This window comes from Protobothrops mucrosquamatus, unplaced genomic scaffold (genome assembly GCF_001527695.2).
Source record: "Protobothrops mucrosquamatus isolate PMUCROS unplaced genomic scaffold, P.Mucros_1.0 scaffold2155, whole genome shotgun sequence".
Lineage (NCBI taxonomy): Eukaryota > Metazoa > Chordata > Lepidosauria > Squamata > Viperidae > Protobothrops > Protobothrops mucrosquamatus.
Window position 1 is genome coordinate 60101 of NW_015388252.1, and position 25278 is coordinate 85378.

The 25278-nt window shown below is 36.6% G+C and overlaps 1 protein-coding gene across 1 annotated transcript in view; it reads left to right on the forward strand.

Annotated features, from left to right (window-relative positions):
* Positions 1-25278, forward strand: part of USP34 (ubiquitin specific peptidase 34) — a 143976-nt gene that overhangs the window by 58061 nt on the left and 60637 nt on the right. The window contains exons 22-37 of the mRNA XM_015824189.1: positions 491-573; positions 3982-4136; positions 4223-4336; positions 7261-7360; positions 7496-7655; positions 8570-8696; positions 8788-8935; positions 9205-9305; positions 11033-11242; positions 13472-13597; positions 15785-15907; positions 16007-16090; positions 18052-18138; positions 18269-18469; positions 21532-21614; positions 22544-22584. Coding sequence (XP_015679675.1) covers positions 491-573; positions 3982-4136; positions 4223-4336; positions 7261-7360; positions 7496-7655; positions 8570-8696; positions 8788-8935; positions 9205-9305; positions 11033-11242; positions 13472-13597; positions 15785-15907; positions 16007-16090; positions 18052-18138; positions 18269-18469; positions 21532-21614; positions 22544-22584 — 1943 coding nt within the window. The remainder of the gene's footprint in view (positions 1-490; positions 574-3981; positions 4137-4222; positions 4337-7260; positions 7361-7495; positions 7656-8569; positions 8697-8787; positions 8936-9204; positions 9306-11032; positions 11243-13471; positions 13598-15784; positions 15908-16006; positions 16091-18051; positions 18139-18268; positions 18470-21531; positions 21615-22543; positions 22585-25278) is intronic.

A 25278-nucleotide genomic window follows, 5' to 3' on the forward strand; every position in this document is an offset into this window, starting at 1 on the left:
GCCTACCCGTTTTATTTTATATTTTACTTTACAAAATATCCCCCAAATGAATATAGTTTATCTGTTTTGTTCACATTTGTACATTGTCACTATATATTACCATGTACCCTGCAATACATGAAAGCTGGGGAAACTAAAATATTTCATCCAATTGGAAAAATATTGCTGGTCCAGACATGTTTAGTTTTAAGTTTGATTCAAATGATGATTTGAAAATCAGTTTTACAATTGACAAATTAAAATTCTCTTTTTTGATTTAGAATTTTTAATTCCTCTACCTTTTTTGTCACTGAATAGATGTCTGTGGAATCTACAGGAATCAAGCTTGAATTATTTTATTTTTTCAAGATTTGTAATAATCATTAGTCATCCGATAATGAGGTTAAGGCAGCCGTCAGAAAAGACAATGAGATGTATTAGTCTAATTTAATTTGAAAAAAGATTAAGCTGTCTTAAAATTTACTAATTTTTTTAATAATTTAAATTATAGATACAGTCATAGCGCAGAGGTTCAGGTGCGCCTTCAGTTTCTGACATGTGTCTTTTCCACTCTGGGATCACCAGATCATTTCAGTAAGTTCTCACTATATCTTAATTTTTAAAAATGTAATTTTCTGCTTTTTTCTTAAAGATTTATTTCTTAAAGAAATAATTAAAACAGGGAATTCACAACACTTATTGCAACTGCAAGCTTTAAGTACTAGTAATCCATGAGTTACAACCAGCTGCTTAGCAACGATTTGGAATTACAACAGACACTCCCAAAATGTAATTACAACCTGATTCCAAAGTTCCAGTGCTCCACGCTGCAATTGGGCATTCAGCAACCAGCCCACAATTATGATAGATAGAGAGATAGAGAGATAGAGAGAGGAAAAAGAGAAAGAAAGAAAGAAAGAAAGAAAGAAAGAAAGAAAGAAAGAAAGAAAGAAAGAAAGAAAGAAAGAAAGAAAGAAAGAAAGAAAGAAAAAAATAAAAATAAATCAAGGTTATAGGGTCAAGGGAATCTTACTGGACAGCAATGCATGCAAAGAGAATCTGGTTTCATTGGGCAAAAAATGTGATGCAGCTGCAAACCAAGCAAATCCCATCTAGTTTGCATTAAGAAGTATTATACGAAGATCAAAATAAGTATTATACAATGATCAAGAGATCATTGTTCTTTCTTTTCTGCATTGTTCCACATCTAGAATATAGTATCCAGTTCTGGCTATTACGTTTTAGGAGGGACAGTGAGAAACTGAAGCATGTCTAGAGAATAGCAAGCAAGATAATATGCTGGGAAAAGAGAACCTATGATGAAGTGTTAGATATGTTTAGCCCACAGCTGAGACAACTGCAAAGAAATATGATAAAAGTTTTAAAATTATGTGAACATCTGTCATATAATAGAATTATTCAGAATTGTTCCAAGAGATAGTATAAAGAAACAGTAGCTTTAAATTAGAAAGAAATTGGTATTTTGTTAGAATGTAGGAAAGAATTTCTAATACTAAGAAGCTGTTAAGGAGCTTTCAGTAGGGGACTTTCATTCAGTGAAGGTGTTTAAAGCATGGGTCCCCAACTTCCGGTCCGTGGAATAGCATCAGGCCGTTGCATGCCAGAAACTGGTCACACAAACAAGCAAAGCCCTATCTGCTGACTGCAGGCAGTACATGAAACCATACCCCCTCCGGTCCACAGAAAAACCTCTCTCCACGGAACCGGTCCCTGGTGCTCAAAAGGTTGGGGGCCTCTGGTTTAAAGAGCTTGGATGGGCACATTTTGGGGATGCTGTAATAATGAGTTCCTGCATCTTGAAGGTTATTTACCAATTAGGTATAACAATTATTTCTGCAGACTTATGGAGCTCAGAGAATTTTGTACTGTGGTACAGGTTTTCTGGATGAGATGACTATGTTTGCATCAGATTCTGAGTTTTGCTGTAAAATGAAAAGATAGGAAAAGGTGTAAACACAGTCATTCCTGACACTATCAATTACCTTCTCTTATTCATTGACCTCAGATAGGTATTTGATTTTCCAGAAGATCTGTAGACAGCAAGGCAAGCCAGATAACTGGCTTGAAATGTTGGCTTGAGGATCGCCCATACTACTTGCACCTATTCTATGGTTCCAAAGGCATCATGTCTTCTTTCCTGACATCTAATTTTCAAGAGACCAGCCATTTCCATAGCCATCTACTATGTGATATTTGCATAACTTTTTAGTGGGGAAAAGCCTTTGTATTCATATTGGTGCAATCCCACATGAAATGTCCGATCCCTCATTTTGTCTGTGTTATAGGATTGAAATCTGAGCATTTGTTTAGATTAGAATACAAAGTTTTGCCCAACTATGTATTTTCTTAATGGCTGCCCTTCGTGGCTAATTCAGTCTAGCTGGAAAGGGTTGACCGAGTTTGTCAGGTTATCATTGTGGGATATGAAATGCTAGTTTCTCTGGACGAGGGGACAGTGCAGTGCCTGTGCTTTTTAACTCACAATATTGATGCTTAATATCTGTTGGTTAGCAGTAATATCCTGCTGCAAAATATTTAAGAGATTGGCAGCCATGCAGCTGTAGAAATCTTTTTAAAAACTGACTATCCTTTCTTATTAAATACTGGGTTCTCTTCTCTCCCTCTTCCTCTCCTTTTTTATACTTTTATTACAAATAATTGAAGGCAGCAAGCACACCAAATACTCATCCCTTCTTCTATTTTACCCACAACAACCACCTTGAGTGAGTGGCCCAAGATCATCCAGCTGATTTTCATGGCTAAGGCAGGATTTGAATTCACATTCTCCCAATTTCTAGCCTGGTGCCTTAGCCTCTAGATCAAACTGGCTGTTTGTCACATTGATGAATGACCTCTTTGAGGAGTGTAACTCTTGAAACATTTTGATGACAGGGGGATTGATACTTGCTTACAACTATATCGTGGATCAGCTAATGGGTCGGAAGCTCACAGTACAGTGTTAAAATGGTGCTATTGCAGGACCATGTTAATATAGGGGCATAAAAGTGATAGGTCTCTTCTTTTGTTGCTCCCTAGCAGCTGGAATACAAGGCATGGCATCTGTGATTCTGAAGGTAATACTGGCCATCAGTACTGATAGACATTCATAGCTCAATCTTCCGTGAATTTTTCCAGCTCCCTTACAGTCTAAAATGGTGTAAGTCACACCTGAAGGGAGCAGATTCCAGATAGTCATCAAGTTACAACATAATGGAGCCTGCCTCTTATGGTTGCAAATCATGATGGTTGATAAGCAAAGTGCCCATGTGATAGCATTACTTAATGACCCCCGCTCCTGTTCTCCCCGGTGCTTCATTAAGTGGTGCATGGGATACCTCAGGTGGGCGAGGCCTTGGGAGATCTAGCAAGGCCAAGACCCACTTGCTCTGAGCTCCCAAGGCCTCCTGTACCCGCAGGCATCCTATGCTTTGCTTCCCATCCGTCAGGATCCTTGCAGCCTTGGGCCTGCTTCCCACCCCACAAGGTCTCCCACACTTCCACATACCCCATCACCAATATTGCACTTACTTTTGAAAGATCTCCGGAGCTCATATTGGAGAAAGATAGCATGCCAATCCACTTCACATCATCTATAGGCCATGTGGCTCTGCCCTGGAAGTGGGCAACATTTTGGATCAGGCACAGTGTTGTTGCAGGACCAAAAATGGCACCTGCTTCTGGGATGGAGCCATACAGCCTAGGGATTCTAAGGGGTGGAGCATCCTGTTCTCCTTCCCCAGACAAGGTCAGGTACACCAAATCTGTGAATCTGATGAACAGGGCATATCACCATGACAATATATGTTTATCAGAAATTCACTGATTAGAAAAATAAACCTAGGATTTTTATTGAACCTGTACTGTTATTGGTTTTTGTTGTTCTGGTTTTGTATTGCAGAGGAGAGGGAGATTAATCCAAATTATAATCTGAATAAAAAGTGGATAGCAAATTTCATGAATAAAATATATTTGAATTTTTAGGGCTGAGTCTGGAGCAAGTTGATGTACTATGGCACTGTTTAGTTGAAGATTCTGAATGTTATGATGATGCTCTACACTGGTTCTTAAATCAAGTAAGAAGTAAAGATCAACATGCAATGGGAATGGAAACCTACAAGCACCTTTTTTTAGAAAAGGTAAAGTGGATTTGATTTTTGCTACATAATCAGTTATCATTTCTTTTGAGCACAAGCTTCAAAATGATAATTCTTTTTTTTCTTAGATGCCTCAGCTGAAGCCTGAAACAATTAGTATGACTGGATTAAACTTGTTTCAGCATTTATGTAATTTGGCTCGATTGGCTACTAGCGCATATGATGGTGGTTCAAACTCAGAGGTATGCAAATGTACTAAGCGACTGTTTCATTTTTTGTAAAATTAACATATCTGTAGGGTGCTTGATATTTTTTGAGCTTGGTTGTTTTGCTGCAGATGTTTCATTACCCAACTAGATAACCCCATCAGTGCTAAAAGGGAATGAGGTTTGTTTTCTGTTTATATATTAATGATTTGCCCTATCAATGTTAGTGGGAGTGTTCTTAGCAATTCCTCTATAGGACAATCAGGCAGAAGACTAGCAGAGTGCATCCATGAACATTAACCAGCAGTCAGAAGACATGATGAAAACTCCTTGATTTCAGACACATGGACAGACTTAACCATAGCTTCTGCCGGGAAACTGTGAGTATCCTAGATCAAGCTAAGTCCAAAAAAGCTAGAGAATTCCTGGAAGCCATCAACAACATCTACATGTTGAGATAAACAACATCTACATGCCATTTGAAAGACAATCAAGAAGCCAAAAAGAAAAATAAAGCACTATATTAAAAAAGTGGATTTACCAAAAATCCCAGAGAATATACAAAACATCTTAAATGAAAAATGATTTGGAAAGGCACACACCTTTCTTTAAAAGGCCTCACAGCTGACAATGCATACTGTAGCACAGGGGTGTCAAACTGTCGGCCCGTGGGCTGGATGCGTCATGACGGCAATGGAGAAAAAGTCGCAATACATCACGTCACGTGACATTGCGAGTTTGACACCTCTGCTGTAGCAGAACAGAAGCCATGCGGTCAAAGGAATTGCCTGCAAAGCTCAGAGACAGGGATTATTGCAAGGTACAGATCTGGGGAATGTTACAATAATATTTCTACTGCTCTGAAGGTTCCTAAGAGCACAGTAGCCCCCATAATTCTCAAATGGAAAACATTTGGCACCACCTGGACTCTTCAAGAACTGGTGACCTGGTCAAACTGAGCAATCGGGGGAGAAGGGCCTTAGTAAGAGAGGTGACCAAGATCCAATGGTCTAACTGACTGAGCTCTAGATATGCATCACTGCAGCCCTACATCGATCTGGGTTTTATAGCAGAGTGGCTAGACAGAAGCCTCTCCTCAGTGCAAAGCACATGAAAGCCCTCTTGGAATTTGCAGAAAAGCACCTGAAGGACTCTCAGACTGTGAGCAACAATATTCTCTGGTCTGATGAAATCAAGATTGAACTGTTTGGCCTCAGTTCTAAGTGTTATGCCTGGAGGAAACCAAGTACCACTCATCACCTGCCCAATATCATTCCAACAGTGAAGCATGGGGGGGGGGGAATCATGCTGTGGGGGTGTTTTTCAGCAGCAGGGACTGGGAGACTGATCAGGGTTGAAAAGCTGAATGGAGCAAAGTACAGGAATATCCTCAATGAAAACCTGTTCCACAGCGCTCAGGACCTCAGACTGGGCCGAAGGTTCACTTTCCAATATGACAATGATCCTAAGCACACAGTCAAGACAACACAGGAGTGGCTTAGGGACAACTCTGTGAATGTCCTAGAGTGGCCTGGCCAGAGCCCTGACTTGATCCATATTGAACATCTCTGGAGGGACCTGAAAATGGCTGTCCACCTATGGTCGCCATCTCACCTGATTAAGCTTGAGACGATTTGCAAGGAAGAATGGCAGAAAATCCCACAATCCAGGTATGCAAAGCTTGTCACATCATACCCAAAAAGACTCAAGGCTGTAATTGCTGCCAAAGGTGCTTCAACAAAGTACTAAATGAAGGGGCTGAATACTTATGCCAGCATGTGATATTTCAGTTTTTTCTTTTTCATAAATTTACAGACATTTCTAAAATTCTGTTTTCACTTTGTCATTAAGGGGTACTGAGTGTAGATCAATGAGAAAAAAATAAACTTCAACAATTGTAGAATTAGGCTGCAGCATAACAAAATTGACAAAAGTGAAGGGTGTTTGAATGCTTTCCGAATGCAGTATTTATTCACCATATAGGTTGAATAAATAAGGGGAAAGGATACAGCCTTGTACTCTTCTACTCGCCAGGCCCTAATGCAACAAAGGAACATTTGTACCACCATGCTTTATAGTTATATCTGATTCTTATGAAACATGCTCCCTTTGGTTTTCACCAGACATGTTACCTGTTACTATTTCCAAATTATTCAATTTTTGTCATATTTTTTCAGATCACATTGTTCCAGAAATCCTGGTCTTTAGGTGTTCATGAACAATTTTTGGGTCTTGACCTGGTATTCTTTCTGGACAGTTGAGATTTCCTCCTGGCACACCTTTCACATAGATCTAATTTGTGTGTCTTCTTTCTAATGGTAGAATGGACATTCAGTAGTGGTGAGAGTTATCGTAAACTCACATAATGAAATTCTGGAGTTTATAGAGACTTCTTTCACCATATTGTATGAATGCTCTCTGACTGAATTTGCTGGGATGGTGTGACTTGAGCTAATTGGCAGTTGTTTGAAATCATCTCCACTTGTATATGATCTTCTAGACAGTGCAATAATTAGCATCCAATTGTTCAGCAAATGTTTGACATTCCTTCCCAGACTCATAGACCTGTATAACATTTTTGAAGCCTCTGAATGTTCTTTTGATCTAGGCATGTGACCCCCACTTCAACATTTGCATCTGATCTGATCCAAAATTAAATTACACAATGGACTATAAAATGTAAATGGTGCATGTTATTTGTTATATTACATTCCTTTACCAATATTGTTGAAATGAAGATGAAGTATCCCTATATTGAAATATATTGAAAAAGTAAATTATTTCAATGATGTGTACTTATTTTCTCATATCACTGTGTACTTTCCTTTGGCATAGAATAAAATCCTTACCAGTGCTACTCATAAAGATGTGAGGAAGATATGGTAGATAATTTTACTTGACTCTTGGACAGAAATAATCAACTGTCAATAATACTAGTTTTTCTTTTTTTTCTTTTACAGTTGTGTGGTATGGACCAATTCTGGGGCATTGCTTTAAGAGCACAATCTGGAGATGTGAGCCGGGCAGCTATACAGTACATTAACTCCTATTATATTAATGGTATGAGACCTTATTTGAAAATTCTGAGTTTAGAATTCCAGACAAAATATTTTAAATCATTACTTTTTTTCTTATGGAAATAAAAAATAAATAAATATTTTTTTAATCTAGGTCATTTATTTTTAACTCTTTTAGGTAAAACAGGTCTGGAGAAAGAACAGGAATTTATTAGCAAGTGCATGGAAAGCCTAATGATAGCATCTAGTAATCTAGAGCAAGATTCTCATTCCAGTCTTACCATTATTGAACGAGGACTTCTCATGCTTAAAACTCATTTAGAAGCTTTTCGGAGAAGGTAAACTGTTTTCTTTATTGTTTTATCAAAAAGTAGTATTTCAAGAAAAATGACTGAACATTATTTTTGTGGTATCAGTATTATTTTTAACTGCTTATATTTAGGATTTTCAAAAGAAAATTCAGAAATTTTTGTTACAAATGCAAAGTGGATTATTTTCAAGGACTCTAGGGGGTGGGGGTGGGATAAAAGATTCTAGGGAGAGAGAGATATAATGTTGCCTGTGATATAAATAATTCTAGTTTTGAAACATCCTTTGGTTTGTTATGTAGTGTTGAGTAATTGACTTTTAAAATAAGGCTGAAACATTGAGCTCATTAAATTATCTTTATAGTTCTTTAGACCCTGACAAAAGTTCATAAACTTCACAAATCCTAAAATACTAAGAAATTCATAGTCACTTGTCTTTGTATACGAGCTCAGCCTATTAATTTCACTTTGAACAGGTAGATAGAACAGTTTAATGAAGAGAAGGACGAGGGGGGACATGATAGCAGTGTTCCAATATCTCAGGGCTGCCACAAAGAAGAGGGAATCAAGCTATTTTCCAAAGCGCCTGAAGGCAGGACAAGAAGCAACGGGTGGAAACTAAGCAAGGAGAGAAGCAACCTAGAACTAAGGGGAAACTTCCTGACAGTTAGAACAATTAACCAGTGGAACAACCTGCCTCCAGAAGCGGTGAATGCTCCAACACTGGAAGTTTTTAAGAAGAAACTGGACAGCCATTTGTCCAAAATGGTATAGGGTTTCCTGCCTGAGCAGGGGGTTGGACTAGATGACCTCCAAGGTCCCTTTCAACTTTATCATCATCATTATTATTATATGTACATTTCCATACATTTGCTTAGATACATTTGGTTTTTAAAGAAATAGTTTGGCATTGATTTCCCTTTTTTATAATACTTTTTCTTCAGGTTTGCATATCATCTGAGACAATGGCAAATAGAAGGCACTGGTATCAGTAGCCATTTAAAAGCATTGAGTGATAAACAATCACTACCTCTCAGAATTGTTTGTCAACCAGCTGGACTTCCTGACAAAGTATGTTTTAATTTGTTTTCACCCCTATGTTGCTTTAAATCTCTTATCTTATCTGAGAAGTAAATTTAATGTACAGTATGTTCTGTTCCAGATGACCATTGAAATGTACCCAAGTGATCAGGTAGCAGATCTAAGAGCTGAGGTTACGCATTGGTATGAAAATTTGCAGAAAGAACAGTTGAATCAGCAAGCACATCTGCAAGAATTTGGTCAAATCAGTAGAAAAGGAGATTTCCCAGGTACATTTTAAAGTAGTTTTCTGATTAAAACTTGACTGATTTGCCATCCAATTTGAGTTGGGTGGTAGATTTGATTTTGTCTCTATTTTCACACCGTCTTCATACAAAAAAAAGCTGCTGTGTTTTTCTCAAGTTAGTACATGAATGAGTGAGGGAGTGACTAAAATAATAGAATATGTATTATTTCTATAGTTCTGTAAAATGATTGTCATATGTTTGATGGAGAGAGAAGGCAAAGTACTGAAAACAACTTTTTTTTTCATTTGTAGGGGGTCTCATGGGTCCTGTAAGAATGATTTCTTCTGGACATGAACTAACAACTGACTATGATGAAAAAACACTTCATGAATTGGGATTTAAAGATATGCAGGTATTTATAAATATTCAGAGCTGATTATAAAACATTGGTGATTAAAAATGAGCAAATGAGCCTAAGTGAAACTAGAACTCACAGTTCCATGGTTTCTGGGCCAACATCTTAAACATTACAATAGGTACCTGCAACTCAATCACTAAGCAAAGTGATTGCTATGTAGGAAATCACATGACCACATCTGTGCTTTTCTTTTCCCCACTCTCCTGTCTTTTGGAGAATTCACCCCAGTGGCTCTGGGAATAGCAGGTTCAAAACTAATCATTTTCATACTTTTGGCTTTTGTTTGCTTCCTAATCACCCCCCTGCCTTTTGGAAACCTCACCTTTACCCTGAGATAATTAACAAAAAGGGAAATAATGCTTGAATTTACAGTAATTGGAGGAAAAGTGATTATAAAAGAGTAAGCAGACCCAAAAGGGGAACACACATGGAAAGCAATGTGTTGCTGTTGGCTACACAGACAGCCCAGTAATTCCCATTGTGGGCAGGCTTACTCTCTGTTAATTGCTCCCTTGCTAATCTTTCCACTATGCAAGGGGAGGAGGAGATGAATCAAGCACAGGAGACATTGCTTAGTGAAATTGCTCCCTCCCCCGCCCTTACAGAGTATAATATTGGGGAGGAAGGAATTACAAGAGAGTAAATATGCACAGTGAGAAATACACATTGAAAGCAATGTGCTGGGAGCAGTAGCTGTGTGCACATTACACAAACAGCCTGATATATTCCCCATTGTGTGCATGTTTATTCTCTTGTAATCTCCTTTCTCCAGTTTCTCTGCTGGACAAGGATAGGAAAGAAAATCAAAGAAAATCAAAACAACAGGTCAGGTATGGAACAATATATACTGATTGTAACTGTGATCACATACCTGACTTTAGGACACTGTGAAGGTCATAAATGGGGAATTGGTCATAAAGTTATTTTTTCAATACTGTCATACCTGGAGTCAATAGGTAGGTGAAGACTACCTATAAATAAAATATATCCCGTCAAAAAGCTTTACCTTATTTTAGCAGAAAGTTCTGTTAAAGGTGCAGAAAGGGTGTATCTATTGGTCAGCTGGAAAATGTAAAACATGGGAAGATAAAAGTATTGGAAATGCCGTAAAACCTATTTAAAATTAACATAGTTAGTCCTTGCTTACCAGCCACTTGTTCAGTGACCATTCAAAGTTATGATGGCACTGAAAAAGAAGAATTACAACTAGTCCTCAAAAGCTGTGGCCATTGCTGTATCTCCCATGATCATATGATTGCAATTTGTATGCTTGGCACCTGGCATGCATTTATGATGGTTGCAGCATCCTACAGTCACATGATTGCCATTTGTGAACTTTACCGCTAGCTTCTGACAAGCAAAATCAGTGGGGAAGCCAGGAAGTTGCAAGTCGCAGTCACATGATACCACATTAGTTTTCTCAGTATGGGTGACTTGCTGATTTATCTGAAATGATAATATTTCGTTGTCTTGTCTCTTCTATCAATATGATACTCGTACAACTTACAGCATCTAGCTAATTTATCCATTGCCAGCAAGAATTCTTGTACTTGCCAGAGGACTGACTTGTACCTTTCCTTCTCCCTACTACATGAACATCTTTCTCATGGCCCTAGTCAGTGTGTTGAAGGCATACTTTTGGTATCAATATACAGATACCTTTATAATAATAATTTCCTTAATTTTAAAAAAATAAATTTATCTTCACTTGTAATTTCAAGATGGTCTTTGTGTCCTTGGGTGCTCCAAGGAGAGAGCGAAAAGGAGAAGGAGTTCAGCTTCCAGCATCCTGCTTGCCAGCACCTCAGAAGGACAACATTCCAATGCTCTTACTTCTGCAAGAGCCTCATCTTACTACCCTGTTTGATTTGCTAGAAATGCTTGCCTCCTTTAAGCCCCCACCCGCAGAAGTGGCTATGGAAGATAGTGAGGTAACTTTAATCAGGGTTCTTATGCACAAATTGTGTTTTATGTAATATATAACCATGCATGTACAAACATGGCAGGGGTCTACATCTGTCAGGCAATAGGCTCTGTTGCATAATCTCAGATGATATGGATACCAAACATAAAATAAAAATAAAAATTGAACAACCACAGAATGTGTATTTCAAAAGATAATTAAAAATTGTCCAAATTTCTTGTCATTGAAAAATACAATCTGCAATCTGCAGGATTTAGGTATATATTGCAGAAGGCTATAGTGGACAATAGTATGTGTGGTGGGGGTTAATTTCAAAAGATGATAGATGCTATACAATGGCTCACCAAATACTGTTATGTGTATAGCTAACATAATTGTTCATTTTTGCTGTTAAATTTAAGAGATTCATGAAAACTTTCAGTATTGATGAGTAAAATTGGCATTTTTTTAATGTTAGTTTCTTTTCCCATCTGAAGTTTAGTTTTATATTATCCTACATGGAGCTATATAGTGGTTATAAATAATGTAAAATAACTCGGGGGGGATTATTTGTGCTGCAGAAACAAAAACTGGTTAACCTTACAGTATTTTGCATGCTAAATTCAGATATGTTTTTATTTTTTATTTTGTCAGGCACTTTGATAATTAAAAGCCCAGAAGTCATACTGGCACCCCACTTGCCTTGATACTGCTTTCCCATGTTTGAAATGTCCTGGTGTAATTGTTCACCATGATCATTAGGGAAAAGGTCCAAATAAGAATTCAAAAAATGAACATCAGATAGCTTGGTACAGATTTTCCAAAATGTTTTTGCAGATATTTTTGAATGATTATCATGTAACTTTTTCAACTTAACTTTCATGAGATTTGTCATATTTTATCAGTTCAACGACTACAAAAATATCTTAATCTTAGAATTACTAATCTAATGAAATTTATTTCTCAAGTACACAATTCCAGTTGCTGTTTAATCCATCTCTTTAATGCATTTTTTTCATCAGTCTAAGTTTGATATGCAAAGGAGTAAGAATTTTTTTTTCAGGATTCACAGGTGGACTATCCATCTCATTTTTTGCCTGGAAATGTGAAGTGTGTTTTGGACATTCTTTCTGAATGTAATGATTTTTTTCTGTTCTTACTGTCACACGACAACTATGAGAGGCTCAGGTCTCATCTTGGTCACCCACTTTATAATCAAAATAAAGTTCAAACAAATGTATGACAAGAAGCTTCATTTCTGAGAGTTAGGTTTTAAGTTACCATACATAAAGGAAAAGTATAACGATGATTGTCACTGTTTGGGGGTATGATAACAGTATGTACATAAGCAAAAAGCTATTACAATGAATTTAATATTTAACTTGAATATAGAGAATGTACACTTAAACTGTTTTCACTTTCCGCCATGGCACCAGGTTGCCATGAACTGCTTTCCAGACAGAGGTTGTGCTCTTATCTGACATATTCAGACATGATTCAACCTACACAACATGCTGTTCTGTGCTGTCATACCTTCTACCTTTGATTGGAAGTTATTTGTGCTCAAGAACAACAGTAATAATTAGATTTTGATTGATACAAATATAATACTATAGTTAAAATACTATATGGCAGTGATGGCGAACCTTTTAGACACTGAGTGCCCAAACTGCAACCCAAAACCCACTTATGCATCGTCAGGTGCCGGGTGGGTGTGGTCCATTGGCTGGGTGTGGCCATTTGGGTGGGTGTGGCCCATTGGGTGGGCGTGGCTGCAGTGGTAACGGCAGACTGGGTGGGACTAAAAAGTTCAATCAATCAATTCCAACTTTGTGAGATCTTTTTTTTCCCCCACGAGAAGTTGAAATTGACTGATTGATTGAACCCTTTTTTTTTTTTTGCACACGGCAGCGGAGGCCTAAAGCGAAAAGGTTTTATAAAAGCTAGCTGAAGGCCTAGGACTGGGGTGACAGCGCGCGTGCCCACAGAGAGGGCTCTGAGTGCCGCCTCTGGCACCCATGCCATAGGTTCGCCACCACTGCTATATGGTATTGTAATTTAATAAATTGAAAGAATAAAAAGACATGGTCACAAGAAAATTAAGCCTGATAGAAAAAAACTGATTCTCTTTTTGAATTCAGCATGAAAATTTTTATTAGAACATCTATTACAATCTGTGTGACAAAATTGTTGTTCTTGTAATTTATTTAATGTCTGTTTTTATATATGCATGATATATTTTTATTTGTGTCTTCAGAGTGCAAAATGTGAAGAACTCCACCTTCATGCAGAAAATCTATCAAGGCGAGTTTGGGAGTTGTTAATGCTACTGCCTACATGTCCTAATATGCTTCAGGCATTTCAAAATATTTTAGATGATCAGGTGAGCAAAAAGTCATCTCTTAAATATTTGCAGTTGTTGGTACATGAAGTTGGAAGTGCTGCATATAGTTTAAACTTGGCATCACAGTTTGGAGGTTGGAGATTCAAATATCTGTTACTATTCATATGTCTTGAGAAGGAGAGAAACAACTATTACGACATTTGGAAGGCTGTATGCGTGGCACCACAGAGGGCTCTATGACAATTCACCATAGCCAACTTGTCACAACCAACTCGCCAGAAACAACTCACTGCAGGACAACTCGCCATGGCCAACTCACCACAGGACAACTTGTTGCTGGACAAAATAGAATCATTAAAGAAAGGATGCAAATGGAGGGACAGAATGAAATGTGATCAATAAAAATTAAAATATTTTTTATTTATCTTAAATAATTAAATAGAATTGTTAAATTGTTTCGCAGAGAGTTGTCCCATGGTGAGTTGGCTGTGGCAAGTTGTCCCATTCCTCCACAGAGAGTCTGCCCTCTTTATACAGATATCAAGAAGCAAGGGAAAGGAAGTTGCTGGGAAAGATTGAGGCAGGCGGGCCAGTGAGAAATGCTATTGTGGGGCTTTCTGAGGCCACTATACCATGGAATGTGATAACTTGCCACAGCCAACTTGCCATGGTCAACCTGCCATAGCCAATTCACCATAGCCAACTCACCATGGCCAACTCCCAGTGAGAGAACTTGCCATGGGCAACCAGCCACAGAATTAGCATGGAATGGGACACCTCGCCGCAGCCAACTCTCCACGGCTAATTTGCCACAGCCAATTCACTATGCTCGCTGCATGGCAGCTTGCTGCAGGACAATTCAACTATTCAATTTAATTATTTAAAATAATTTAAAAAATATTTTAATTTTTGTCATTCACATTTCATTTTGTCACTCCTTTGGCATCATTTTTTCAGTTATTCCATTCACTATTTCTTTGATATTACTGTAACTCTTATCCAGCGGCGAGTCGTCCCATGGTGAGTTAGCCATGGTGAATTGTCCCATGGTGAGTTAGCTGTGGTGAGTTGGCTGCAGTTAGGTGGTCATGGTGAGTTGTCATAGACCCAATGAGGCCTTTTAGATTGGTATGCCCAGATGGACCAGATGGGTTTCAGAGGGCTCTTGGGATCTTTCCTATGGATTTGGGGGACAGTTTGGCCTTAGTTGTTGATTGGAATCAGGAGGTGGCTAAGACCTGCACTGGAGTGCTCCTATGTGGCTTCTCCTTGTTCACTGATCCTGGGACATACCTTTGTTCTCTAAGGAGGTGTAGGAGATAAAGCACCAGAAGAGATGCCATTAGAGGAAGACAATGAGTCTAAATGAGCAGGAATAAAACCATGTATTTCGGTTTAGAGCATAGTAATAAGAATAGTGAAAAATGTTATCATAGCTGGCCAATGGCCCCGTTTAAGGTGACTTGTTCCCTGCTGGGGAGGGAGAGCTACAGGAGCATCTTGCTATCTGGTAGATAAATTCATTCAGATTTGAACTCTAAATGGACAGGTCCATGGTAGGTGTCTGGGGCAGATTATTGTAAGGTTATTGGAATGTGTTTGTGGCTGTGACTAATGTGGAAATCCTCCACTGAACTATGAGCTCATCCCCCTGGTTGTTTCTTTGTTAATGTAAGTTAATGTAATGCCAGAGTCACCTATAGGTGAGATGGATGGCAATCAAGTCTAATAAATAAATAAGTAAAATAAATAAATAATTCCAGGTCTCTTTTGGTTGTTCAAGACAATTGTCATGCATATCTTACAGCAGCTTTTTAAATTATAGCAAGTGGTCACATTTCATTAAAGCTACAAAAGTATAAACGAAGGTATATTGCTGATAACGGCAAATGACTTTATATATCTGGAATAATTTTGTGGAATGGACAATCCAATTTCATTTTAATCAGTTAAGCATAAACTAAAATATAGATAGTAAATAATGGAAACTTCAAAAACTGTCACCTATTCAGCATTTCCCGTTTTCTTTTAATATAGCTCTAACTGAAGGAGTCTCTAAAGAACCATAGATTAAGACAGATTTTTAACCATACATTCAACATGAATCAAATTATATTCAACAGAGGGTATAATTAAGACATGATTGTATATAAATAGAAGTGTATATTCAAGCTTATAGTTGATCCTCTCTTACAGACTTTGTCTAATCTGTTTTATTTTTTAAAGAGTAATGATGGATTCAGTTGGAAAGATCTTTTAAGAATAAAAAGTGCCCATAAACTTCTGTATGCCCTTGAAATAATCGAAGCGCTTGGAAAACCCAATAGAAGAATAAGGCGGGAATCCACGGTAGTATTTTATTTTTCAAAATTTTGTTTCATATAAATTTGTAAAATTCCTTTTATAACTTACCCTTCATGATCATTATGTTTTTGTCATTGATTTTAGGGAAGTTACAGTGATCTTTACCCAGATTCTGATGATTCAAGTGAAGATCAAATAGAAAACAGTAAAAACACTTGGAGTTGCAAGGTTTGAAATTATTATATAAAAATGCTATTCTGGTGGTATGTGCCTTTGTTCACATGTGTCTGTACTTTTACTTTTTGATTTTAATTAGAAAATGAGATATTGACAAACAAACAACTACAGGTTGCATTTTTTAATAAATCCTTTCATAAAATAAAAAGGAATTGTTCTTTATACAATAATGAATTGCTCATTTTTAATTTAAATTTTAATAAATTTGTAATGGTTGTAGACCATAAGGAGCATGGGGCACAGTCAAGTAAAAACAGAAAATATATCAAAAGTTTTAAAAAATATGAAAAGCTGAAATATATAAAATGTATTAAAATAAAGTAAATTTAAAAAAGTCTAAACAAATCTTAAATAAGGAATAGGAACATTAAATGGCTGTAGGGAAGCATAAAGGATTGTTTGTGGAAGACTATATCAAATTACAGAGCACTCTAGTATGGCAAACACTGAGGGAAGGGCATGACATCATGTCAGACTAAAGGCCTCTGGTATTTAGGTGGTTCACAAGCTTAGTTAAGTATGCCATAGGGGAGGTAGAGTATCTGTTGGACTCACTAGGAATAATGGTGTCCTGGTGCTCTGTATTGCTGTTTAATGAGGGTTTTGGTCTGATAATATCCCATACTGAATAGAAGACCTGGAGAGAAACCCAAGCATAAGATTCTAGTTGCCATTGCCTGTTTCCATATGGATTGACAGTTGTCACTCATAATGGGGGAACGTCAAGGGTGAAAAAAGGATAGTCTGAGTTGAATATAGTCACTTTAGCTTCCATTTTCATGAGGCCTTTCTCTAATTGAAGGGTGTCATTAGAGACACATTTTGGGATTTGAAGGACTGATCTTATAAATTTGGATTATAAAAGTTCTAACAATGGAAAATAAGAGAAGAAGCCCAACTGAGCAAAATAAAGTTGTGTTATTGGCTTGGCTTTGAATAATTTGAGTGCTGCCATGATATTGTGGCTACTTGTTGATTAAGGGTATAAGAATGGCAGATAAACTCCTTCATGCATATTCAGCAAACATAGTGCTCATGGGCTTTCCTACTGCCCCCAGGAATTTTAAACAGGACATTTATAATATTGTGGCCATCTATGCTCCAAGAGTGGCTCTTGGATCTTTTGCCAAATGCTATGATTTTAGTTTTCTGATAATTGAGTACCCAGTTGAGCAGAATTATGTTAGTGTTCTTGCTGTTCTTTGAAGCCAGTGGGTGTTCCAGAAAGTATTAATGCAGTATCTTGATAGAGTAAAACAGAGATGTATCCTCCATCAAATTTGGGGGAGTAAAAATCCATGTTGTAGAGATGGCCCACCATACAGTTGATATAGAATAAGAATGTAGCCAATATGCAGCTTTGCTTGATGCCTTTCTCAGTTTTACTGGCACTGGTAAGATGGCCTTGGGGGTTACATCTTATATTGAATGAGGTTCCTTCAGATATCATACATATTAAATGAAGTAAAGTTTGGTAAATTGAGAGAGTCTTCAGTTTTTCCCCACAAATTAGCTCAGGATATGGAATCAAATGTTGCTTTGAAATCTATACAAAGAGCATAAAGAGAGGTTGTGTTGCAGAAAGTATTATTCAGTATTATTCAGTGAGATGGTGGATTGGATTTCCCTAAAGCCACTCCTTTGCAAATGTTTGCTTTTTCCATCTATTCCTGGAATTTCTATTGTAGGTGTCTTTGCTGATTGTCTTGAAGGAGGCTCATTGGTCTATAATTAGCAGGGTCATTTTTTTTTCTTTTTTGTATATAGGGACAATGATTGCCATCCCCCATTTCTTGGGGACTCTGCTGTAGGTTTTGATAAAGATAAACAGTAAGGCCAGAGTACAGGCAAAGAATTATTCAATTATCAGTGGGAGGTTTTTGTACAATAACACATTTGTACTTGTTTACTTACTTATTTTCCTTGCTGATCATTCTATAATTTGATTACAGTTTGTGGCTTCTGGAGGTCTTCAACAGCTCTTGGAAATATTTAATTCTGGAATTTTAGAACCTAAAGATCAGGAATCATGGACAGTTGTAAGTGACAAGTTGTAACTGACTCATCTTAATGAGATATACAACTTCTCTAATGAATCTGTAGTTTTGTTTTAAAATGGTCTTTATAAAAAAAATGAAGTTAAAGCTGCTTATTAATTCTTATTTGTAGTGGTTACTAGATTGTCTGGCTTGCTTGCTGAAGTTGATATGCCAATTTGCAGTGGATCCTTCAGATTTGGATTTAGCTTATCATGATGTTTTTGCCTGGTCTGGAGTAGCAGAGAATCACAGGAAAAGAACTTGGCCAGGAAAATCACGGAAAACAGCAGGAGATCATACAAAAGGCCTTCATATACCCCGTTTAACAGAGGTGAAAAACTTCTCTTTAAAAGCAATAAAAACGAAGACTTTAGAGAAAATCTTATCTGGCAGGTGTGACACTGTAAATGTAGGTTTACGTAGAGACTTAATTGGAAAACCCATTGTCAGAGGGAAAAAAATGTTAGTAAGTATAATGAATGATTAATTGGAATAATGCATTCTTACTAAGTTACTATATATCTCAAGAAGATTTATTACCATTCCACATATCTTTGATAACTGGAAATTATGGAAATTGAAGTCCTACATATCTGAAAATCATTAAGATGAGTAAAGGATAGTAATGTATACTCCTATTTATTTTCTGGGCACATATGTACCTTTTAAATTAACAATATAGAAATTGGATTTGAGAACAGCATAATTTTGTATATAAACCACTTTGATTGCAATACGTTCAGCTTTTTCCACTGATATTTTAATTTTAGCATACAAGTATATATAGAGTGATACTTCATAAGCAAGCTTGATTCTGGATATTCTTAATGGCAACTTGCTAAATTGAAATGGCAGATAGAAATACAAAGCATAGAGCCTTAAGAAAGCATTTTTCTTAAATAATATTTTAAATATATTTAGTCAGGTCATTTATTTCGAAGACATTTTAGAAGATAAACTATACCTACATCCAAAGTGTGAACTTTTTATTTAATTGAATTATAAATTCCTAGTTGTTATTTTTTGTGTGTACTAGTATTCATGCTGAACTTGCTTTAGGCCATTCATTTCAAAGTCATTATACAAAGTTCATTATGAATATATGATAAAATGGTATTAATTAGATTCACCACACGGCACACAGTACTATATTGAATTAAATTTACAGTTGTGCACATACGTTTACATAACCCTTGAAGAATTATGGACCATTTTGTAAGTAAATGTGAGTGATTGCATAAAATATTTTTTTTAAAAAAAATTGAGGTTGATTCAAAAAAAGACTAGGCATCACAGAATAGCACAATCATTAAACCATAGCAATAAAGGAAATTATAAAATGGTCCTGTTCTTAATTTTCCATATCCTTAGTTCTTAATATTGTGTATTTCCCCCTTTAGCATTAATGTTCGCTTGCATCTTTCGTGACAGTTATGAATGACTGTCTAATTTTCTTTGGTAAAGGTGCCCACTCTCATTAAAAAGCCTCATGCCCTGTATAATATACTTTTGGTTGTCTAGCATGAACTGCATATTTTGAGATCTCCCCAAAGTGACTCAATGATATTGAGATTAGGATAAATAAATAAATATTGTTCTGTTGTAGCCATTGAAGGGTTGACTTGTCCTTATATTATGGATCATTGTCATATTGGAAAGTCATGCAGATTTTCCTCCAATATTTTCTGATAATATGCTGCATTAAATTTGCCATCAATTTTGATTAAATTCTTTGTGTTATTTTAACTCACATACCTCCATGCCCCCAAAACATGCTTTACAGCAGGGGTGTCAATCTGCCGGCCCGCAGGCTGGATGCATCATACTGAAACCGCGTCCACCCCATTGCCAGCAATGGGGAAAAAGTTGCGATACGTCGTGTGACGTCACGTGACATGAGTTTGACATGCCTACTTTACAGTATGGGTTGTATTCTCTCTTCATAGGTCTTGTTGATTCTTCTCCAAACATAGCATTTATGTTTGTGACCATAAAAGTCTATTTTTATTTCATCACTCCAAATGATTTTGTCCAGACGTTTCAGGCTTCTCTAGTGATGTTTGGTATATTGTAGGCAGGATATTTTGTGACCTTGGTGTAGCAATATAGTTTTCTGGTGATTCTACCATGCAGCCTATTTTTGTTCAAGTATCTTTTTATTGCGCATGCTAAATCAGCCACACCACTTTGTTTCAGAGAAGCATATATTTCAGTAGAAGTTGCTTGGAGATTTCTTGTTGCATCCAGATAATTTTTTCTGAAAGTTATGTTTAACATCTGTTTGGTCTACCTGATTGTATGGCTTAGTATTAATTATTTTCTACTTATTGATCAGAATTTGAACATTATTAATTAGCATCATCAAATATTTGGATATCTTTTTATATGCTTCACCTGATTTATTAGGTTGACCTAATTTTGCTTATAGATCCTTTGACCGTTCTTTTGCTTTTCCTGTACTTTAATAACCAGCAAAGACGATACAGCCCTGGATGAAATGTACAAGGGTTTCTTCTTAAGAGCTAAGAAAATCATTGACTATATTCATACACTAATTACTAACAAGGCCCAGGCATGAAAACTTACCTCCATTGTTATATCAATTTCAATATAATAAAGTGTGTCAATTTTATTATATGCAGTATGCAGACTTTTGGACCATTTTATTCATGTTTTGCTATGGTTTGTTTAATGATTGTGCTATTCTGTAATGCCCAATATTTAATTGGAAAAAAATTAATTTTTTTAAAAAAAAGTTTTTTCTGATCGCTCATGTTTACTTACAAAATGGTACATCTTACAAATTCTGCATGGGATATGTAAACTTAAGAGGACAAATGTAGTACAGTCCTAGTCATTAATAGATTATGTGAAATGAAAATGAAGCAGAAGTTTTTTTAAATATCCCAGAGATTCTCCAGAAAAATCAGGGATTAAATCTACCGCTTTAGTTGTTCTCTTAAAAATTACAGTTCTCCAGATTTCATAATTGAAAGAGTAGCACTGGAAATAGCTTCCAATTGCAAGCCCTATTAAATAACTGAAGCAAACACTTGGGAAGTCCTGAATATGTTCTCAGCTACACAGAAGGAAAAAGAAATACCAGTCTGCCACTTGCTCAAAATGATCATATTAGTAAATAAACTGAAACTGTGATAAATGGGAGAAAAGATTTTAGCTGGCATATTTTATCGAACTTTGTGTGTGTTTCAATATATAGTGTCTTGCTTATCGTTAAAATGCTTGATTTATAAACAATACAGTTACTTTTTATTCATTTTTATACACACACACACACACACACAAACATACATACACATCTACACATATAACACATAGTTTTAAGGCAGCAGTTGCATTAACTGTTCTTTTTTGACTTCAATTTTTTTAAAGGTATTTCTTGTACTTGTCCAGGGAACCAGTTTGATTCAGCGACTTATGTGTGTTGCTTATACATATGACAACTTGGCGCCTAGGTACAATAACCTTTTTTTAATATCTTTGGTAAGATTTATAGTATATATATACACAAACATATATATATATATATTTGCATTAAGCAGTATATTGAATAATATTCCATTTTATCTAGAAATGTGTAGCTAAAAGTAGGCATAAGTAAAGTTGTTATATCCTTCTTGTTAGTAGTGTTTTGATCTTACTAAAAATGTTCAGATTATCTCTGTTAAGATTAAAACTGTGTGTTTTTAATTCAAGATATTTTAAATTTAGATTTTCCTATAAGTCACTTTAATATTTTATAAAAGCAGACCATTATCCAGTTTTTAAAGCAGAGAAAATTGCACAATTTTAACTGAGGCAATTGCAATATTCTAATATCCAAATCTGGTTAAAAAGACTCTTTTGTGACCTAAGAAACTTAAGTGACTGAGATTTTATTAGATAACCCCAAGTGGTCTACTTAATCAACATAGTATTCAAATCAGGGGTCAAAGACCGTTAGCTGATCTCCCCTATCTCATTATCACTCAGGCTTATTGCAGCAGATTCTCAGTTCTATAGTTAAGTAAAACCTATTTTTTCAGGTTAAAGAAGAGAACAAATAAGTAATTGTTAATACCAGTCAATGTACTTAATATAGCTATTTTACTTCATACATTGTGATTAAATCAGGATAAATTAATTAGTTGTCTACCAGGGCCAGGAAGCTATGTATAGTGCTATATCTCTGTTACCATCTAATTACACTGTTTGCTCCAAGAAGAAATACATATTATATAGCAAACTAGTAAAACATTTTAAGAGATTAGAACAAAATTCTGCAGAATATTAAATCATTTTTTCTAAATAGTGAGAGTGAATAACTTTATCCATCTGTTTTTATTATTTGAAGTAATATTTAATAAATTGTGTGATTTATTTTATTTATTTTATTCCTCTACAGGGTGTTGAAAGCTCAAGCTGATCATAGGTCAAGACATGAAGGTCAGTACATTGGTCAAAACATAAAAATTAAATTATATGGAGTCTTCAACACATATTTCTTTACCTGAAATCCAGATATTGTAGATATTAATAGAAGAGTATACAGTCATGTGAACAACAAAGTACACTCTCTTTGAGTTCTATGGTTTTACATATCAGAACAAAGAAAAAATCATTTGGTCCTTAGCAGTTTTTAAAAGTAGGTAAATACAATCTCAGATGAACAACAACACATGACATATTTTACCATGTCATCATTTATTTTACAAAAAAGAAAGCCAAAATGGAGAAGCCATGTATGAAAAACTAAGTGCATTCTTATTGCTTCCATAGGTATGAAGAGGCTAAGTAGCAGCCAGATGCTGCTAATCATATGCCCTTTATCAATTGATTATCAGCAAGTGTGACTCCTCTATAAAAGGCAGAGTTTTATGGTGTTTAACATACATTCAAGTGTGTGTTAACACAATGCCAAAGAGTAAAGACTTCAGTAATGATCTTAGAAAGGCAATTGTTGCTGTCCATCAGTTTCTGAAGGGTTGTAAGGTGATTACCAAACAATTAAAAGTCCATCATTCTACAGTGAGGAAGATTATTCACAAGTGGAAAGCATTCAAGACAGTTGCCAATCTTCCCAGGAGTGGAGGTTCCAGCAAATTCACCACAAAGTCAGACCATACAATCTCAGAGAAATTGCAAAAAATCAAGAGTTACATCTCAGATTCTACAGGCCTCAGTTATGTTACATATTAACGTTCATGACAGAACAATTCTCAACCTATGGGTCGCGACCCCATTTGGGGTCGATCGACCATTTCACGGGAGTCGCCAAGCAAGGCTGTCCGCCATTTTTTTTGTCCGCCATTTTTTCCCCCTTTTCCGGCGGGCGCCTTACCTCCCTTGGGCTGGGCCAGCTGGTGGTCAGCCTGCTCCGTCTCTGCCGCTTGCCAGCTACGCCTCAGCCGGCGCAGGGGGCGGAACCACGCATGCGCGGCGCTCCCGGGCAGGGAAAGTCCTCGACTTACGACCGGTTGGGTAGTCCTCGACTTACGACTGGTTGGGGGTTGCGGCATTAAAAAGGTTGAGAACCACTGCTCTAAAAAGAACATGGCAGCACATGTTAGGTTTGCAAAGTTGCATCTGAACAAAGCAGACTTCTGGAACACTGTAGTAGAGATGTTTGGCCATAATATACAGTGTCACATTGGTGAAGACCAAACACGGCAGATCAGCAGAAACATATTAACTGTAAAGCATGGTGGTGATGATTTGGGCTTCTTTTGTAGCCACAGGACCTGGGCACTTTGCATTCATTGAGTCAACCATAAAGTCCTTTGTACAGTGAGGGGGAAAAGTATTTGATCCCCTGCTGATTTTGTACATTAAAAAGCAAATCAATTTATAACTGTTTTGAAATGCCTTTTTCTGGATTTTTTTGTTATACCAAAGTATTCTAGAGTCAAATGCGAGGCCATCTGTCCAACAGCTACAGTTTGGCCGACATTGGGTCATGCAACAGAACAATGATCTACAACAGAATGGCTGAAAAGGGAAAGAATCAAGGGGTTGCAATGACACAGTCAAAGTCCAGACCGATTGAAATTCTGTGGTGGGAACTTAAGAGAGCTGTGCATAAACAAATTCCCACAAACCTCAGTGGATTGAAACAACGTTATAAAAAAGAGTGGCCAAAATTACTCTATGTCTCAGAATAATATAGTCACACAGAAAACAATTCAGTTAAAGTTATTTCTGCTAAAGGTAGTTCTACAAGCTATTGAACCATAAGGTGTACTTAGTTTTTCACATGGCTTCTCCATTTTGGCTTTTTTTTTTTGTAAAATAAATGATGACATGATGTAATATACCGTCTGTTGTTGTTCATCTGAGGTTGGATTTACCTACTTTTAAGAATGATTTTTACTATGTCCTGATACATAAAACCATAGAATTCAAAGAGGATATACTTCTTTTTCCACATGACTGTATTTGTAGCTAAGAATTGAACTATAGGGTCGGTGATGCTCTCTGAGCTTAGTTGTTTTCTCACAAGTGTTTTATTACTGTAGATAACATCTTTGCTAGAAGGGATGGTGTTTGGTCTCTGTTTATATATGAGTATAACTCTCTTTTAGCAATGATCTAGTTGGGTAATGAAATGACTGTGAGAAAACAACCAAGTTCAGAGCACTAAGGACCCCATATGTTAGATACTTCTAATCCCCAGATAGTAGACAAAAGTGAATTATTAAGTTGTAGTCCAAAATATCTAAAAGGCCCATATTGAAAGTAGCTAATAGCTAATTATGTCTCATCACATGTTAACATGCTTCAAATTGGCTTTAACTTATAAGCTTAAAGCTTATTTACTGGAAACTTCATTGAAGCAACTCCTCTGTCCATTATTTTAACTGCAGATGGATTTACATTATAACTGGAAAATTAACAGTTTAATATTCAGTTCCTTATTTTTGTTAGCAAAAAGTAACAACCCAATTAATTACAGCATCTTCAAGGTGTAATTTTAGAAGTTATGGAAGATATTTCAGGATTGTTTTAAATCCGTGACCAGGGGGGCGTGACCAGGGGGGCGTTTTATCAGGTACGCCTGATACACCAGTTGCGGCCTTTTCTGGACCGGGACGCCTTGCGCACAGTCACCCATGCCCTCGTCACCTCCCGCCTGGACTACTG